At 41.4% G+C, this 20,367-nt stretch overlaps 1 protein-coding gene across 1 annotated transcript in view; it reads right to left on the bottom strand.

Moving 5' to 3' along the window:
* The window catches only part of ADAMTS12 (ADAM metallopeptidase with thrombospondin type 1 motif 12), a 373,778-nt gene that overhangs the window by 135,873 nt on the left and 217,538 nt on the right, over window positions 1-20,367 (bottom strand). Inside the window, 2 exon segments of the mRNA XM_021076980.1 lie at window positions 6,698-6,847; window positions 10,850-10,974. Coding sequence (XP_020932639.1) covers window positions 6,698-6,847; window positions 10,850-10,974 — 275 coding nt within the window.

Genomic DNA, 20,367 nt, shown 5'->3' on the forward strand with positions numbered 1-20,367 from the left:
AACATGTTAAGATGTTATGAACTTAGGGAGTTCCCATCGTGATGCAGCGGAATCAAATCTGACTGGTATCCATGAAGATGTGGGTTTGATCCCTGGCCTCACTCAGTGGATTGGGGATCCAGCATTGCTATGAGCTGTGGCGTATGTCAGAGATGCAGCTGGGATCCTGAGTGGCTGGGGCTATGGTGTAGGCCAGCAGCTGCAGCTCCAATTCTACCCCTAGCCTGGGAATTTCCATATGCCATGGGTGCAGCCCTAAAAAGAAAAAAATAAATAAATTTTAAAAAGAGATGTTATTAAAGATTCTGATCACTTTCCTGAATATAAAACTCACAAAAGAGTTAGAGAATCAGTCTACAAGGTTCTCACCACACAACCACAAAGAATTTAATCCAATGACTTTTTTTTTTCCAAGTGGGCCTCCCCAGGCTGTTGCAGTCTAGTCCCACCCAGTTTCATGAAGTATTCCACAAGTTCATCTGTTCAACAATTAGGAAAAATCCTAAACAAACATGGGTCTAAAAATCTCCATGAATAATAGTTTTCCCAGCACTGGCTATTCCAATAAAATAAGCCATATGGCTGGATCCTATATTCAGGGTGGCTTCAAACCTACACTCTAAATACATCGGTTCTCCCAAAGCTCATTTTGTTCCATCTAAACTTTTTTTTTTTTTTTTGGCTTTTGTCTTTTGAGTCCCGCACTCGGGGCATATGGAGGTTCCCAGACTAGGGGTCCAATTGGAGCTGTCACCGCTGGCCTATGCCAGAGCCACAGCAACGCCAGATCCGAGCCTCGTCTGCGACCTACACCACAGCTCATGGCAACACAGGATCCTTAACCCACTGAGTGAGACCAGGGATCGAACCCGCAACCTCATGGTTCCTAGTTAGATTCGTTTCCGCTGTGCCACAACGGGAACACCTAAATTTTTTAATTCACTGAAGCATTTCCCCCTCCAGCTTTATCACTCCTCTGTGCTCCCATCTAATGAGAGGAAAGGAGGGCTATGAATCAAATGTCCTGCTGTACATGTCTACTTTCTCTAAAAGGGGAAGCACTTCTGTCACATGGGGTCAGTAGGTCAATGAATAATGAGGGACAAGGAAAGCACAAGAGGTCAGAGGGATGGAAGGCTTGTTTCCAGGAAGCTACTTTCCAGCAAGTAGGATGAGGTCGAAGAGCAGTTTGGAGTAAGGAGCCCACTACAGTCTGAAACAACTCACTGGGCTGTTGGGTTAGCCTGCTTTCCTATACCTTTGTTTTACAGTCCTGTTAGATGGGCTTGTGAAGTTATAGACACGGAATAGCAAACTATGCAATTGCCTGCTAAGTGCTAAGTAATTGGTAGGATATTCCTTGCCTTTTACCATTCATTTTGTGGTGGAGAAGAACCAGCAGAGAACAAGAACCGTGAAAGCATGTACATGAGCTTTTTTAATTCATTCAGGAAATATCAGTTTTGTACATGTGACAAATAAATCTCCATGGATGAAATGAACAAAATATCACAATCCAGAAAATTGGGGAATATTGGGTAGATATTGCATTTCAAGTGTTCATCTCTATTGCGATAATTTTGTTCCTTGAAAAGATGCTAGGTCTCAGAGAGAGTTTTTTTTTTTTAATTTTTTGCTGGAATTCCAAGTTCATTTTTGGTAATTTACCTAATAAGGGATGACAGCTTTGGTATGGATAATCCAGGCATCTCATAAGTGGAATTTCAAAATGTTTTTTTTCTCAAAATAAAAATGAAATTATTTATTTAGGCCATAGTACAAGTTAGTTCACTTTCTATTTTGCATCCTACACAATCAGTGATGAAACAAGTGTTTTTATCTTTTAGGGCCGCCCCTGATGCATAATGGAGGTTCCCAGGCTAGGGGTTGAATCAGAGCTGTAGCCACGGGCCTACACCACAGCTCATGGCAATGCCAGATCCTTAACCCACCGAGCGAGGCCAGGGATCAAACCCACATCCTCGTGGATGCTAGTTGGGTTCATTAACCGCTGAGCCATGATGGGAACTCCAATGATGAAACAAGTTTTAAAAAACAATGGAGTATCTTTGTTATTAAACTATAATGCGTATCTTCTTAGGTTAGTGGCTTGTATTTTCCTTTTTTGGGCAGCTGCAGGCAGTTTCATTGATCTGCCCAGTGTTTCTCAGTTTGATCCACAGCTAGTTAGAGCTATACACCTAAAGAAAGAACTAAATATCTCCAAAGCATCTTTTGCTATGAGCAAAAGGATGCTCCTAAAGTCTTCTCTTAGGTTTTGTACACTATCAAAGCTTTTTCCTATCACTGAAACTCAAGCTTATATGTCTTGCTTCAACTTTGTCTTTTTTTTTTTGGGGCTGCACCCATGGTATGCAGAGTTCCCAGGCCAGGGGTCAAACCCATGCCACAGCAGTGACAATGCTGAATCCTTAATTTTTAGGCCACTATGGACCTCCCAATTTTGCCTTTTCATCAGCAACCCTAAACTATTTTTTTTTTTTTTGCCATTTAAAAGATGATGTTTTATTTAGGTCATTTGTTTGTGAACTAACGCCTTCTTTTAAAAATTAAACTTTTAATGTATTGTATATTAACATATTATTACATAATTATAGATTCAGTTGCCAGTTGTAAGATATAATACAAAGCGGTCTCATGTACCCTTTACCCACTTTCCCCTCATGGCAGCATCTTGCAAAACTATAATTCAATATCACAACTAGGATACTGATATTGATACAGTCAAGACATAGAACATTTTCAGCATCACAAGGATCCCTCATGTTGTACTTTATAGCCACAGCCACTTCCTCTCTCCTCCCTTTCCTCCTTAGATCCTCAGGAGGGTCTTTTTCTATAACTTGTTATTTCAATAATACTATGTAAGTGAGATCTCACAGGATGTAAACTCTGGGGATTGGCTGTTTCACTGAGTATAACTGTTCAAAGAGTCATCAAAGTCATTGCATGTATCAACAGCTGGTTGCTTTTTTCTGGCTGAGTAGTATTCCATGGGACAGATCGATCACAGTTCACTTAACTCTGTTGAGTTGAAACAACCTGTAGATTGTTTCTGATTTTTACTATTAAGATTAAACGTCTATAAAATTCATGTATAGGATTTTGTACGAACATAAATCTTCATTTTTTCCAAGATAAATATCCAGGAATACAACTGCTGGATCATATGGTAGTTTTATTATTGCTTTACTTTTTAAAACTGCCAAACGATTTCCCATAGAGCTTGAACCATTTCACATCCTCACCAACAACTTATGAATGATTCAGGTCCTCTCATCCTTGGCAACATTTGGTCATCACTGCTTCTGTTTGTTTGTTGTTTGATTTTGTTTTTTTAGTCATTCTGATGGATATGTAGTGCTATCTCATCATGGTTTTGATTTGCATTGCCCCAATAGCTGTTGGATATCTTTTTGAGTGCCTATTTGCCATTTGTAATCCTTTCTGGTGAAATATCTCTTCATATCTTTGCCATTTTATATTATTTGTTTTTTTACTATTGAGTGTTGAATGTTTATATATTTTAAAAAAGGAGTCCTATTGGATATATGAAGTATTTGCTTCCTAGGATTGCCATAAAAACCACCATAAGCTTGGTGGTTTAAAATAATAGAAATTTTTTGCTCACAGGCCTCGAGGGTAGAAGTCTAAAATCAAGGTGTCAGCAGCACTATGTACCTCTCTCTCCAGGGAAGAATCTCTGATCTTTCTTTTAGCTTCTTGTGACTCCAGGTTTTTCTGACTCATGGCAGCAACTCTTAACCTCTTCCTCCGCTTCACATCCTCTTCTGTCCTTTGTGATGCTCTCTGTCCAAATATCCCTCTCCAGCCATTAGGTTTAGGGTCCGCCTCAAATCTAGGGTGATTTCATCTCAAAAGTCTTAACCAATTACATCTGCAAAGACCCTGTTTCCAAAGGAAGTTACATTCTGAGGTTTTGGGTGATTTGAACTGTGGGGAGAGGAAAACTGTTCCACCCATTTCTCTCGGGCTGTTGCTTCTCTTCATCCTCTTAAATCAAAACTTTTACATTTTCATGAGTCCAATTTTTAAATTGTTTCTTTTATGGGTTGTTCTTTTGGCATCAAGGTTAAAAATTATTTCCCAGCTCTACACACTGAAAATTTTCTTCTATTTATTTTCTAAAGGTTTTCTCACTTTCTGTTTTTTATTTATGTTTGTGTTCCATTGTGAGATAATTTTCACATATGGTGTGAGACTTAGGTAGATGTTCTTCCTTATATTTTTCTATTTTTGTCTCCAGTCCATTTGTGGAGCAGGCTATCTTTCCTCCATTGAATTGCTTCTGTACCTTTATTTAAAAAAAAAAAATCAGTTGGGCATGTTTGTTTGGGACTATTTCTGCATCCTCTGTTCTGTTTCATTGATCTAGCTATTTATCCCTCTGCTCAAACCACACAGTCTTTATTACTGCAGCAGTATAAACCTTGAAATATTATAGGCGATTCTCCTACTTTATTATTCTTTTTCAAATTGTTTTCCTTATTCTAGTTCCTTTGGCTTTCCATATACATTTTAGAAATTTTTTTTTTCTATACTCAAAAAATTCTGCTGGAATTTTGATAGAAATATCAAATATCAAGTTAAATCTGTGTGTGTATTCAAGCAGAATTACATCTTTATTTAGTCTTCCAATTCATGAACACAGTTTGTCTATTTGTTTTGATCTCTTATTCCTTCCTCAGGGATATGCAGTTTTCAGCATACAAATCCTGACCAGGTTTTGTTAGTACAACATGTAATACTCATATGTAAATATTTCACATTTCTGAGTGATTGTGAAAGGTATTGAATTTTTAATTTCAGTGTTCATTGTTAGTCTATAGAGATACGATTGATATTGTATGTTTATATTGAATCTTGTAAGTTTATTAGTACTAACGTGTGTGTGTGTGGTGTGTGGGTGTGTGTAGATTCCTTGGGTGTATTCTACATATGTAATTATGTTATCTGAAATTAAGGCTGATTTTACACTACATTTCCAATTTGTCTATGTGCTTCTTATTTCCTCTTCTTGCCTTATTACACACACTAAAACTGTAATTATTTTTTCTGTTCCTCAGACATGTTTATTTCCACTGTCCTATCTTCAAGTTTGCTAATCCTTCTTCTGTCTGCACAAATTTGCCATTTAAAAAATTTTTCACTTTAGTGATTGTACTTTTTAACTCCCAAACTTCTTTTTTTTTTTTTGTTTGTTTGCATTCTCTCTCTTTATTGAAATTTACATTTAATTCATACATCATTTTCTTGAATTTCTCCACATATTTCTTTAAGCATCTTTAAGGCAGTTGTTTTAAAGTCTTTGTCTAGAATATCTGCCATCAGATCCTTTTCAGGAAAAATTTCTTTTGATTTATTTTTCTTTGAATGAGCCATGCTTTACTTTTTTTTTTTATGTATTATGATTTTTTGGTGTGTGTGGAAAACCAGACATTTGAATCTAATAATGTGGTAACTCTGGAAATCAGATTCTTCCCCTTCCTTGTGGTTTGCTGTCTGTTATTGTTTTTGTTTTATTAGGCCATTTCTATGCCAGAGAGCAACCTAAGGTCTAAACTTAAGGTCTTCTCAGGTCTCTTCTGATCCTTTCCTTAGACATATGTGATAACGTTCTATTTTTCCAGTTTTACAATTGTTTTTGAAAGTCCTAGTCTTTATCGTATGGCTCCCAAAAGGGAAAAAAGAAAAATAAAGAGGGGGAGAAATGGGCATGGGCCCTTTAAATCCTGGAAGTCACTTCAGTCAAAGGGGAAGGGCTTGTTACAACGAGGGGAGGTGCAAGGACAATGCTGCCCACCTCTCCCTGCACCTCTGTGATCAGAAAGAGCCATCAGCCATCAGAGCACAGATAACTGATATTTAGAAGCACATATCAAAACATCAAATTTCATTCAAATAATGACCCATTTCTAGTCTGTTAAATAACCCACCAATTAAATCTACAACTCTGTTTCAGGTATTTAGGAAAATTGTGCTTAAGAAATGTTACCAATAGGTTTTAACTTTATGGGAGAAATTCCAAAGTCTGGAACGAGAATCATACTTGCCCTTGGCTTTTTTTTTTTTTTTTTTTTTTTTTTACTTAGGTGGCCTTCTTCCATGTTATTATAACGATAATGCTAATAACTGCTTAGAAAACTGGGGAAGCATTGATTTGGTAGAAACTTCTCAGCACATCTCTGAGTCTCTTTCAGGCTGAATTGAGGATATAAAGGATCTATTTTGCGAACAAGTAGTGAGCATTTGAAATGTCTTTTATCAAGCAAGTCTTCTCCACTTTCATTTTTCTTTCTTTTTTTGTTTTTAGGGGCGCACCCATGGCATATGGAAGTTCCCAGGCTAAGGGCTGAATCTGAGCTGCAGCTGCCAGCTTGAATTAATCAACTGAGTTGAAGCTTATTGTCTTGCCTCTCTTCTCCTCATTCTAATTCAGAGAATGTGTGGTGGCTTCTTTAATTCTGTGATGTAGATGGTACAAGTGGTCAGGGCAGAGAAGACAGTAGAATCTTGGCTGTGTGAGATTCCCTACTTTACAGATGAGGATGCAGGGATTGATTCTCCTGACACCCTGTTTAAGGTGCCCTCCATCTCCTCTGCTGATAATGATGCATGAACATGGGGATAAGATCTTGTTTCCCTGGCTCTTTACCTGTGTCCGAGCTCATGCGCAATTGTGAAAGCCAAGGGGAGTCCAGAATCTTCATTAATGTTACAACTCCGGTGAGGCTGGCACATTCCTGACAGGTGGGATAGACCCAGCGTCTCACAAGGGCGATTGACACCAGCACAGATGTCTTTTCTGAAAGCAGAGAACAGAGATGAGTAGGTACCCAAAGACACATCTGAAAAAAAATCCTCCTGGAAAAAAATCTGCTTATTAATTCACATTCGATATGGTCTGTAAAGCGTGATTAAAATTGGCAGCCAATAAATAAATAAGTAGATAATAATAAATTGTAAAAGTTTACGTGAATTAGGGAGCAATTTTGAATTCACTAGGATTATTCCGATTTTGCCACTTGATTATCGAATCCCATTAACACCTAAAAAATGCAGGAAAATATGGCAAATGTTTTGAGTTGTTTTGCTCTTAATCTCAGGAGACCAAATTGTATTATTTGACCCCAAGAGAAGGATTTGATTGCAAATTAAAGTTAATTTGAACTTTTAAATAAAGAAGGGACAGCCAGATGTGGCTGAAGTTTTTAAATATGAAATGCCTTTTTGGTTACTGAGGTGCAGCTCAAAACTCATCTGAGAACTTTCACTCACTCAGGAGAAAGATCCAGAGATCAAATTAATGCTCTCTCCAGTCCCACTGCACTAAGTGTACTGCAGAGGGGAGGGGATGGGGGCACAAAGACTCCCAGGATCTCACAAAATACTAGTTACATCTTTTAAATAAAAAATGTGTTCCCAGATCCTGTAAGGATCATTTCAGTTACAACAAGAGTTTTGAAGAGTCACTAATTGGTCGTATGGTTTTCTTTAGTTCAAGGAGAGGTCTTTGCCAAGAATGACTAGCACAACTGCCAACAGGGCTCTGAGCTTTAGTTGGTTGCAGATCTTCAGCTCATGGGGTTTGTGTGGGCACCATTTCTGGTAACAAATGGTGTGCTTTTTGTGTCCATTGGGCCATGGAAAAGGTCCAGGCTCTGGGAACCCTGTGAGTTCTCCATTTTCCAGGAGACAAGGGCTGAGATAATGGAGAGGAGAAAGCAGCTTTCATCCTAGAGCATGCGCAGCAGACATAAATCCCCATCCCTCCTTGTGGTGGAGGTTGCTGGATAGTTCTGTTGGAGAGCTATGTTGGATCATGTAACACAATCACTCTAAATGATTTCTGAGTCAGTAGGAGTACTGACCAAACACTTTGCTTTTTTTAACATTTTTTTCAATTACCCATGAATTTTATTACGTTTATAGGTGTATAACAATTACCACAACCAAATTTTATAGCATTTCCATCCCAAACCCTCTCCTACTGCTAGATTTACTTTTTAATATCTCATTTAAAAAAAAAAACAACCCAAAAGAAAACAGTCAAGGTTGCATGGAGCTGCTGGGAAAAGATGAATGATGCTCTTGGCTCATCTACCAGCCTTCACATTCTGATAAAGCAGAAAGTTGGGTCCCTTGACTAACTGTTCATTGAGTGCCTATTAAGTATCCGGCACTAAAGAAGAAAAAAGGGAATCACAAAAGGATTGTAAAATATGGTTCTTGGAGGCAAGGAACTTAAATTTCCCAAAGAGATAAGCCCCACCTCCACGATGCACTGGGCATAGTATTGGAGACAACACGTCTTGGCATGCAGCCCCATCTCTTTGGTGCTCACGCCAAATTCACTTCTACTAAGTGTACCTCTGTAGAGAACTCTTGGGAAGGGGATGTCAGCATAGTCCTTGAGGCGTTAGCACAGTCTTACACCTCCCTCTTTCCTGAGCCTACCTACTTGGTCTACCTATTCAGACCAGAAGTTCTCAACAGGGGTGGATTTTGCTCCCCACATCCTCCTAGAAAACATCTGGCAATGTCTGGAGACAGTTTTGGTTGTCACAACTTGGAGGAGGGTGCCACTGGCATCACATGGATAGAGGCCAGGGATACTGTTAAATGCACTGCAAGGCACAGGACAGCCGCTTACAGCAAAGAATTAGCCAACCCAAAACATTAATAGTGTTGATGTTGAGGAATCCTGCTTCAAAACTTGAAATACTTTCTACAGTCTAGGAGCTGGTGAGCTTTAAACTAGAGCCCAATTCTAAGGAAAAAAATCATAATAATAAAAAAAGAGAACAGATCCTTCATATTCTTATTGGGTAATATTTAAGAGTATGGATATTGGGGGTCCAACTAGCTAGAATTCAGTCCTAGCTGTCCTTGTTAAAAGTGGTGAGATTTGGGGTAGGTGATATAACTAAGCCTCAGTTTCTCCATCTGTAAAATAGGAATGATTGATAGGCGTGAACTATGAGCGTTGCTGTGGGGAGTCAATGGAACAATGACCTTTCTAACAGATGTGGCGCAGGGCCAGGCCAGTGTCAAATACTCCCCAAATGCCAGCTATCATGAACTCACTCATGTCTCCAAGCGAGACTGAGAGGAAAAATTATTTCTGCTTTCGGGAAAAGAAGAGTCAGAGCTGAGACACAGCTGCCAGGTGGTGAATGCTGGTCCTGGAGTCCCAGGTTCTTCCCTATAGCCAGGTCATACCTAGACCGAAGTCTTCCCTGGGTCCCTTGCCTGAGTCCTCATGTTTCCTGGCTTTCTGCTGGCTCCTTAAGGCCTCTGTGCTTACATTCTACACCCACACCTACCTATTCCCCAGGGGAGCTATGGTCAGCTCAGGTGTTATAAGTCCTAATGAACTGAATGCAATAGATTTATGCCACAGACTTATTTTGGAACATGTTTGCATTCAACCAAACTTTTGATACTATTGCTCAAAAGAGTGATTCTGATGATTGGAATTTCCGGTCGGGGTAAAGCAGACGTTTAGATAGGGTAGGGGCTGATTATCATCACTTATAGGCATCTTAGGCACTGGGAAAATCCTTTCAAAGTGACAGATGATGAGCCGAGATGTTCAGGGCACCCTGTCTTCCATGGGGACGACACACACACACCATATGCCCCCGGGCCTTCCCTTGCCTGAAGTTCTCTGTGGCTGGAGGGCCAGGCCAAAGGGCTGCTTTCATCATACATTCCTGGATTTCAGGATGTCTCTGAATCTGCATAGGGCTGCCCAGTGAGAACTTACTTTCCCCTATAAATGTAAGAACTTCAATTGTCTAAATAAAATAGTGTCTGTTATGTAGTAGGTGTTCCATAAATATTTATCAAATCAGTGAGTAAACAGTCTTCCAAGAGCCTGGGTTGATCAGGGACTTCACTAGCTCTTCACAGCTATGCATCTTAGAAGGTCTGATGGTTCCTATTAGCACCAGGGTCAATCTGTTGTCAGAATAAAACAGTATTTTCATGAGGACACAAGGGAGGAGGATGCCAGCCAATCATACCGCCTATTCAGGGGAGGACCTTCTCCCTTTTTCTTCTTTGGTATCAGCCAGAGATGGATTACAAGGAGGGCTGATTTCTGTAGAGATAGTTGCAGGTCTCCAAACTGGAGGAAATTTAATTTAAAAAAATAAAATGAAAGGATGAAAAATCCCATGGTTAAGAATCACAGAAATCGAGAGTTCCCATTGTGGCTCAGCAGTAACAAATCCGACTAGTTTCCATGAGGATGCAGATTCGATCCCTGGCCTTGCTCAGTGGGTTAAGGATCTGGTGTTGCGGTGAGCTGTGGGGTAGGTCATAGACGCAGCTCAGATCTTGCAGTGCTGTGGCTGTGGTGTAGGCCAGTGGCTACAGCTCTGATTCGACCCCTAGCCTGGGAACTTCCACATGCTATGGGTGCAGCCCTAAAAAGGCTTTTTTCTTTGTTTATTGTTCAAAACAATCAAAAGAATCACAGAAATCTTTAATGAGGATCTGCAAACAAGCTTCCTGTTTACAGAGCTGCCCCAAGAAGAGAATTTGAAAGATGAAACCATCCCTGGGACAGGAGAAAGGCATGTGTTTTGCCAGCAGAGATGGTTTATTAACGTGAAGAGTCATGCCCATTTAGCAAGTTTGCTGGCTGCTCGCTTACTGGTATGAGAGTCAGGAGCTGCATTTAAAATGACTAAGAGCAGCAAAGAGTAGAAGAATCTCATGGGTTTGAACACCCGGCAACCCTTTCACCTGCCAGCCCTCCCTGCCTGCAGCCCTGGCTTGTACGTAGTCTCTGGAGTACCTGGTGAGGAGGACGGCCACATCATGATGGGCAGGGTTGAGGTCACTCTTGGGATTGATGCTCTTCTGCCACTTACAAAAGCTGGACAGTGTCTTGTCTGCATGGTGAACTATTTTCAATCCTTGCTGGAGAAGGAAGAGGGAGAGATTGGCATGGGTGAGTTTGCTGTGGTTGGGCCCACTCACATTAGTCCCCAGAAGCAGCCAAGTGAGATGAGCTCTGGGTGGGGGCGCCAGACATCCTGCAGGAATTTGGGGAGGCCAACTTACTCCTCTGGGCCAACCCACTTTAAATACGATCATTCTCATGATGCCACCCAGAAGAATATAAAAGGGCAAACTGCAAGAATTACAGAAATTATCACCAGGACAAGTAGCCCTTGAAGAAAAATTAAAAATATTATTAGCAATGGCCAACAGCTATTTGAAGTCCTATTTCTAATGGTTCTCCGCTTCCCAAGCCAATACAATTCCAAAGAGGCATTTTTTTTTTTTTTTTTTGTCTTTTTGTTATTTCTTGAGCCGCTCCTGGGGCATATGGAGGTTCCCAGGCTAGGGGTCTAATCGCAGCTGTAGCTGCTAGCCTACACCAGAGCCACAGCAATGCAGGATCTGAGCCATGTCTGCGACCTACACCACAGCTCACGGCAACGCTGGATCCTTAACCCACTGAGCAAGGCCAGGGATCAAACCCGCAACCTCATGGTTCCTAGTTGGACTCATTAACCACTGAGCCATGACAGGAACTCCAAAGAGGCATTTTTAATTCTAATGCATAATGAAGAAATTTTCAACAAAAGGATTTTTCCTTTCACGAGGTATCCTGCAAGGAGCACTGGATGTTTCCATGCCCATGTTTCCATCTTGGTTTGACATTGGTGGGCGAGAGGAAGAGGGTGACATAATCTTTCCAGGCTTCTCACCAGGTGGGATAATTGACTGTCTGACAACAATAAGGAGGCTGGGGAAGATGCCTCCAGCCTGTAATTTCAAGGGCTCCTGAGTCATACCGATCTGGCCCACAGTTGCTACTGGAGATGGGAGGAGAGGGCTTCCTCCAAATTAAATGGATGAACACTTGTCAAATGGCAGGGGGAGAAAAAAGGGATCATCAGCCCTAAAGGGACTCCAGTTTCATTTGAATTTCTAAAGTAGAAATAGCTTTCCCTTGCCCTGTTTATTTGGAGTTTCTATAAAGAGCCATCCTTCATACACGGTGGATTCTAAGTGGAGAATGACTACCCCTGCTGGCCCACTCTCATCTATCAGCCCGAGAACTTCAGGAAAGTCTCTACATCAAATTTTGAGCTTGTTTCTCTATATTTTGCATTTTGATAACATCCACATTTAAATCAGACAAGGTCTGAGGGGCTTCAGTTGCCCACTGGAGGTCCTCCTAGGTCCCCCACCATGCGAATTGACTACCACAGATCACGTTCCTTTCATGAAAACACAGAAAGGTAGCTCATGGCTCATGAAAACTCACTGAACTCCTTAGAGTAAAGAATTTTATTCTTAAATAAAAGTAGCAGATTCATTATTTAAAAATCCTCATCATGGGAGTTCCCATTGTGGCTCAGCAGTAACGAACCTGCATCCTTGAGGATGCAGGTTCAATTCCTGGCCTCATCAGTGGGTTAAGGATCTGGCATTGCTGTGAGCTGTGGTATAGGTTGCAGATGCAGCTCAGATCCCATGTTGCTGCAGCTGTGGCATAGGCCGTCAGCTGCAACTCTGATTAGATCGCTAGCCTGTGAACTGGGAACTTTTATATGCTGCAAATGTGGCCCTAAAAGGCAAAATAAAATAAATAAAATAAAATAAAATAAAAATCCTCATCATTATATCATCTATTATATGATATATGGTGGAAGAGAGTTTTGGGGAACTATACTATTCAACTAATCAAACTATAGTTAGCACAGTCACCCTACTGAAACAACCAGTCCATGCACACCATAAAGAACTGGTCTGGTGGTGTGAATCATAAATGGAAAGGAAGAAAACAGAAGGAAATAAAAAGGGTAGGGGTAGAGGAAAGAAGGAAGGAAAAGGAGAAAAGGAAGGAAGGAAACCTTTCTTGATCATTTACTATGTGCCAGATACTTTCACATATATTCTCTTGTTTAATTTAATTGCAAATTCTCAGCATTATTTGTAAAGCATGCATTGTTAGTTTCATTTTACAGTAAGAAGAAATTAAATACCCCAAGAAGTGAAGAACCAGCTGAAAGTCACTCAGGTGAGTTGCTGAATCAAAGACTGAGAACAGGGGGCTCCTAGGTGAAGCTGTGGTTCTAACTGGTGACCAGCCTCATCAGTTGGTACCTTATTTCTCGCTCTTTCATGGGAAGGTAGGTCATCAAACAACACATCAACTACGATTATATTGCTTTGAGGTCTGTTTTTAACGCTACATTCATTTGTTTGGGGGTGAAAGAATATTCATTAATTTAAAAACAATGGCTATGGAATGATAGAAACAATGCAGCTGATAAGGGCTTAATCTCTAAAATATACAAACAACTTATACAACTCAACATCAAGAAAAACCAACAACCCAACTGAAAAATGGGCAAAAGAACTGAATAGACATTTCTCCAAAGAAGACATACAGATGGCCAACAAGCACATGAAAAAAATGCTCAACATCACTGATTATTAGAGAAGTGCAAATCAAGACTACTATGAAGTACCACCTCACACCAGTCAGAATAGCCATCATTAACAAGGCAACAAATAACAAATGCTGGAGAGGGTGTGGAGAAAAGGGAACCCTCCTGCACTGTTGATGGGAAGGTAAATTGGTACAACCTCTAAGGAAAACAGTATGGAGGTACCTCAGAAAACTAAATATAGAACTACCATATCACCCAGCAATCTCACTCTTGGGCATATATCTAGACAAAACTTTCCTTGAAAAAGACACATGCACCCACATGTTCACTGCAGCACTACTCACAATAGCCAAGACATGGAAACAACCTAAATGTCCATTGACAAATGAATAGATTAAGACGATGTGGTATATATACACAATGGAATACTACTCAGCCATAAAAAAGAACAAAATTATGCCATTTGCAGCAACTTGGATGGAACCAAAGACTCTCATACTAAGTGAAATAAGCCAGAAAGAGAAAGACAAATACCACATGATATCACTTGTATCTGGAATCTAATATATGGCACAAATGAACCTTTCCACAAAAAAGAAACTCATGGACATGGAGAACTGAACTGTGGTTGCCAAGGGGGCAGGGGAGGGAATGTCACAGATTGGGAGTTTGGGGTTAAAAGATGCATTTGGTTAACTACAGCATTTGAATTGGATAAGCAATGAGATCCTGCTGGAAAGCACTGGGAACTATATCTAGTCACTTGTGATGGAGCATGATGGAGGATAATGTGAAAAAAAGAATATGTGTGTGTGTGTGTGTGTGTGTGTGTGTGTATATGTATGACTGGGTCACTTTGCTGTACAGTAGAACTTGACAGAACACTGTAAATCAACTATAATGGAAAAAATAAAAATCATAATGAAAGATTTTAAAAATAAAAAGAATGGTATTTTGCATCATTCCAAAGAAAACAAAATGAAAGTGTTATTTTTTTAGATTTCTAACAAAACATGTACTCTGTATCTGGAAAATTACGAAATGCTGAGGAAAGACATGAGCCTTGATCTAAACTTCACATTATACAATTATTATCTCAAGATGGATCATAGACTGAAAGGTAAAATGTAAAACAATAAAAATTTTAGAAAAAAAAATCATAGGAGAAAATCTTGAGTGGTGAGGGCTAGGCAAAGTGTTCAGAGACTGGATACTAAAAGATGATCCAGAAAAGGAAAAATTGTAAACCTGGACTTCATCAAAATGAAAAGCTTTTGCTCTGAGAGAAACCTTGTGAAGAGAATGAAAAGATGGGCTACAGAGTGGGAGGAAGTATTCGTAAGCCACAGAGCTGTCAAAAGACTTCCGCGTACAAAATATAAGGATTTCTCAAAGCTCAGTAATAAAAGAATAATTAGAAAACAGGCAAAAAACATGAAGAGACATTTCACTGACGAGGACATACAGGTGGCGGTTAAGCACAATGAAAAGGTATTCAACCTCATTAGCCATCAGAGAATTGCAAATTAAAGCCACAATGAGATACTACCACATGCTTAGCAAAATGACTAAAATTTTTAAAAGTGAGAGCACTCAAACAATGGTAAAGATGTGGTAAAACTGGGCCACGTGTATCCTGCTGGTAAGAATGTAAAATAGGAGGTGAGAATTTCCAGGAAAATCTACTCAGTAGTTTGTAATAACCTATATGGGGAAAAAGAATGGATATATTTATATGCACTGATCTACTTCGCTGTACACAGGAAACAAATACAACATTGTAAAATCAACTATACTTTTTTTTTTTTGTCTTTTTAGGGCTGTACCTATGGCATATGGGAAGTTCCCAGGTTAGGAGTCCTATCAGAGCTGCAGCTTCCAGCCTGCGCCACAGTCACAGCAACACTGGATCCTTAACCCATTGAGCGAGGCCAGGGATCAAACCCACATCCTCTGGGATACTAGTCGGGTTCGTTACCACTAAGCCATGCTGGGAACTCCTAAAGTCAACTATACTTACAGAACAAAATTTGAAAAAAAGAATGTACAATGGTCCAGCCACTATGGAAAACAGCAGCTTCTTAAAAAACTAAATATACAACCACCATAGGACCCAGTAAGTGCATTCCTGGACACTTGTCCCAGAGGAATGAAGACTTATGCTCGTACAAAATCCTGTGGTGGAATGTTTACAGCCGCTTCATGCATGATAGCAAAAGACTGGGAACAGTCCACATGTCCCTCGGTGAGTGCCCGGTTAAATAAACTGGTCTGTACCATGGAAGTTGACTCAGGACTAAAAAGGAACAAACTCTCAAGACCCACAGCTTGGATGGATCTCAAGGGAATTAGGCTGAAGGAAAGAAATGCAATCTCAAGAGGTTACGCAGTACACGATTCCATTTATATAACATTCCCGATAGGACGAATTATAGCGGATGGCGAGCAGGGCTTTCCAGGAGTGAGGTGGGTGGGTAGAAGGGAGGTACAAAAGGGGGGCCTGAGCGATTTTTGTAAGGGAACTGCTCTGTGCTTTAGGGAAGGTCATAGAGATCTGCACATGTTAAAACTGCATGAAACTAAACATAAACACACACACACACACACACACTCCAGCTGGTGAACTCAGAATAGGGCAGATGGCTTGTATGAATATCAATGTATGGGTTCTAATATTGTACAAAGTGGTGCAAGATGTCATCACGGAGGGAAACTGGATGAGGGATATAAGGGATTTTCATACTATTTCTGCCTGTGATCCACAGTCACCTCAAAAAAATTCTTTTTGGAGTTCCCATAGTGGTGCAGTGGTTAATGAATCCGACTAGGAACCATGAGGTTGCGGCTTTGATCCCTGGCCTTGCTCAGTGGGTTAAGGATCCGGCGTTGCCGTGAGCTATGGTGTAGGTCGCAGATTCGGCTTGGATCCCGAGTTGCTGTGGCTCTGGTGTAGGCCGGCAGTTACAGCTCCGATTAGACCCCTAGCCTGGGAACCTCCATATGCCATGGGAGTGGCCCAAGAAATGGCAAAAAAAGACAGAAAAAATTTCTTTTTAATATCTTAAAAATAATAGATGGTCTGGATCAAGTTTGGAGGGTTGCCACAGAGGTCTTATAAACCACTTCTCGGTGGGCCTATGTGGGTTACTTACTAATTAGTTATCCGTGAGATCCCACAGTTTTGAATCAAAGGGCATGTATAATTTTTCACATGGGTTACAGGGTAGGAAAAGGCCACACACCACACACTCACACACCTATTTAAACAGCCCTGGATATAAAAGCTTGTTAAGAGGCGAGGTGGCCACACAGGCAGAAGCAGATGGAGCCCATCTGGGATGTTCCCCTTTGGCTCACGGTCCCTGGTGGGGCCACGCAGCTCAAGGCAGGATAGCGCCAGATTAGAAAAACTCCACTTTTTGCTTCGATATTGTCCTTTTCAACATTGACTGGACTCACTATTTTGGAAGAACTTACATAACCAATCTGCATGTGTCTGTGTGAGGAGAAGTGAATGTTTACAAACATCCCCTCTCCCTGATTTCTGAGCCAAATTCAGTGTCAGCAAGGACACAGCTTTATCGCCACGCAGAAAGAAGTCATTTCCCAGATGTTGCAGCAGAAAACTCTGCCTCCAATTTTTCCATCATGACTATGAGCCTAATTCCCTGAACAACATTAGGAATTATAAATCCAGTTCTCTCATTTAGACAGTGAGGAAATAGCGGCCAGAGAGGACTGTACATCAGCCAAGTCACAGCAGGCTTTGGCAGAGCAGGGTTGTGATGCCAGGTTTCCAGCTGCTAGTCCAAGACTGGTGGTTTCCAAACTATTGAAGTCTTCTCTAAACTTTTTGCTTTGAACAATTGGAAAGATTTAGCATTTTGCCTACCAATCATTATTGCTTATCTATGTCCCCCTTCTCACCCCCCAGACAGACACAGGCAGAGACCCTGTACTTCCGAGATCTCCAGCTCCCCATCCTCCTCTTACTCTCTGACTATTTCTCGGGCTCTTTTATGGGCCCTTCTTCCTCTGCCCTCCTTCTGGTCCATTGCTTAGCTCACTCCCAATCACAGTAACATTTTGGGCCATCACCTATGTGCTATTAACGCTCAAGTCTGTATCTCATTCCAAAGCTTTCTTGGAGTTCAAACTCATGCACCCAAATCTCTTGATGGACACCCCCTTCTAGATGGCATGAGGTACCCCCAACCCAGCATCCCTGAAATCCTTTCTCCCATGGTAACCTGTTGTTCTTTCTGGATCCTCTTTGTTACAGGAACCACCACCAACCCAATGTCCTCCTATTGGGCTCTTCTCTCTCCTTCTTCATCATCCCAATGTGTCATCATGTGCTGCTACCTTGACCTCCTTCCTTCCATCTTTACCCCCAACTGCCCTGCTCAAACCCTCATCATTTGAAGCTTGGATTGATTCTTGCAGTGTCTCTTAGCTGTTCTCCTTCTTTCTTCTCTTTAAATCCAGCCTTCTTGCCATTGCCAGGTCAATGTAGCTGACACCCAAGTCTGGCCATATCACCATGAAAGACTCAGACCCTCCCAAGTCTAGCCTCCAGGAAGTCTTCCCTTCATTGCAAACCTCACAGTTTATGTTCCAGCACATTCAAACGGCTCATATTATCATTTCCCTTCCCCCTACACCATTATTTGTCTCTTTGCTTTCGTCAGGCTGCTTCCTCTACCTAGAATGCCCCCCTCTCCTCTCTCTTTCCCTTTAACTTACTGGACATCCATTAATCTTTAAGACTCACTCGGGGCATTTCCAGGAAGTCTTCCTGCCCCCAGCCTGGAGTAGTTTCCTACAAATCTATCTTGTGTACCCTGGCTCATAGCCCTTGCTGCACTAGGTTAAGATATTTAAATTGCAGGCTTGTTTCCTCCTTAGTTCCTCCAGAGCAAGGACTGCTGTTTATTCCTCTCCTTATCTCAGGCCCTGCACACAGCCTGGCATTCACAGGATACTGACCAAGCAGACAATGCTCATCACCTCTCAAGAATGGAGAGAGAAGGTGACGAATGTTTCCATTAAGCCAGACAAAAGTGCAGATTCTGTGCTGGAGAAGTTTTTTTGTTTTTTTGCTTGGGTGGTTGGTTTTTTTTTTTTGGCCGTACCTATGGCATATGGAGGTTCCTAGGCTAAAGGTCAAATTGGAGCTATAGCTGCTGGCCTATACCACAGCCACAGCAATGTGGGATTGGAGCTGCATCTGTGACCTACACAACAGCTCACGGCAACACCGGATCCTTAACCTACTGAGCAAGGGCAGGGATCGAACCTGCGTCCTCATAGATGCTAATCAGGTTTGTTTCCACTGAGCCATGACAGGAACTCTTTTTGTGTGTGTGTTTGTGTGTGGGAGAAGTTTTGCAGTCAATCCATTAATGAGTCAAGATCTGACTAGAGAAAAGGAAGGTAAGAGGCCAGAAATTTAAGGATGAAGCAGAAAATAATCATTCTGGTGCCTGTAATCACAACTGTCAGGAGACAATTTTACAGGGGTCTCTTATCTTCACCTCTTTTGGGTTTTTTGCTGTTTTTTTTTTTTCTTGTAGTTGATTTCTAGTCTTATAGCATTATGGTTGGAGACAATGCATGGGATAATTTCAACTTTTAAAAATTTACCTAAGCTTGCTCTGTGGCCCAAGATGTGATCTATCCTGGAGAATATTCCTGCGCACTTGAGAAGAATGTATATTCTGCTGCTTTGGAGTGGAATCTTCTAACAATATCAGTTAAATCTAGCTGGTCCAGGGAGTCATTGCAGGCCTGTGTTTCCTTGCTGTTCTCTGTCTGGGTGCTCTCTCCCTTGATGTCCTTGATGTAAGTGGGGTATTAAAGTCCCCCACTATTATTGTGTTGCTGATTGTCACCTCTTCTGAACAAAGGCCCTGACAGCTTTTGTATTTTTTCAAGGATGTCGTAGAGCAAACAGCCTTGGCATCAAGGGATAGTGTCTCCCTCCAGGAAAGAAGTAAAGATAATGGCTCCCTCTGGGGCAACATTTGACAAGTTTCTTACAACCCCCTTTAAAGGATTAGCGTTTCCTTATCTCAGGGCTTCTGAGCTGTGATAAAGCCCACTGTGTACACAGCACTCACCCGGGCTGCCTGCGGCACCCTAGGGGACAAGAAGGACAGATACAAACATGAAGGTCATATGATACGTGTGCTGGGAGTCATAATATCCTTTGTCTCTGACCCACAAGTCTTATGTCTTCTCCCATCACTGCATCCATGAAGGTAGGGCAGGATACACTGCAAGAGGAGAGAAGTCTAAGACCCTCCAGGGTTCTCGACAGGAATGAGGAGGAGGATGGAGAACAGGTGATGGAGCAACGCTGTCAAGGTGGAACCATCTAAATATATGGGCCAGGGCTGCATGGTTGTTGAAATGTTCCAGCATCAGGATGAGGGGGAAGGAGGGAAACAGGCAAAGGAGCTGCTTGTAAAGAGATGTTAACAGAGGGGATTCTTGGAGTTTCCGTCATGGCTCAGTGGTTAACGAATCTGACTGGGAACCATGAGGTTGTGGGTTCGATCCCTGGCCTTGCTCAGTGGGTTAAGGATCTGGCGTTACCATGAGCTGTGGTGTAGGTTGCTGACGAGGCTCGGATCCCGCATTGCTGTGGCAGCTACAGCTCTGATTAGACCCCAGCCTGGGAACCTCCATATGTCATATGCTGCTCCAGCCCAAGAAAAACGGCAAAAAAAGCCAAAAACAAACAAAGAAACAAACAAAAACAGAGGGGATCTTAACATGCCAATGTTTTTATAAGAGCAATTCTGGAACAACCTGGGGGATAGCCATGGATGAGTGATGCAATAAAATTTATATTTAAGGCAGGACAAGAACAAAGCAAACATTAAATTCTCTCCCT

Source organism: Sus scrofa, chromosome 16 (genome assembly GCF_000003025.6).
Source record: "Sus scrofa isolate TJ Tabasco breed Duroc chromosome 16, Sscrofa11.1, whole genome shotgun sequence".
In the NCBI taxonomy this organism is placed as follows: domain Eukaryota; kingdom Metazoa; phylum Chordata; class Mammalia; order Artiodactyla; family Suidae; genus Sus; species Sus scrofa.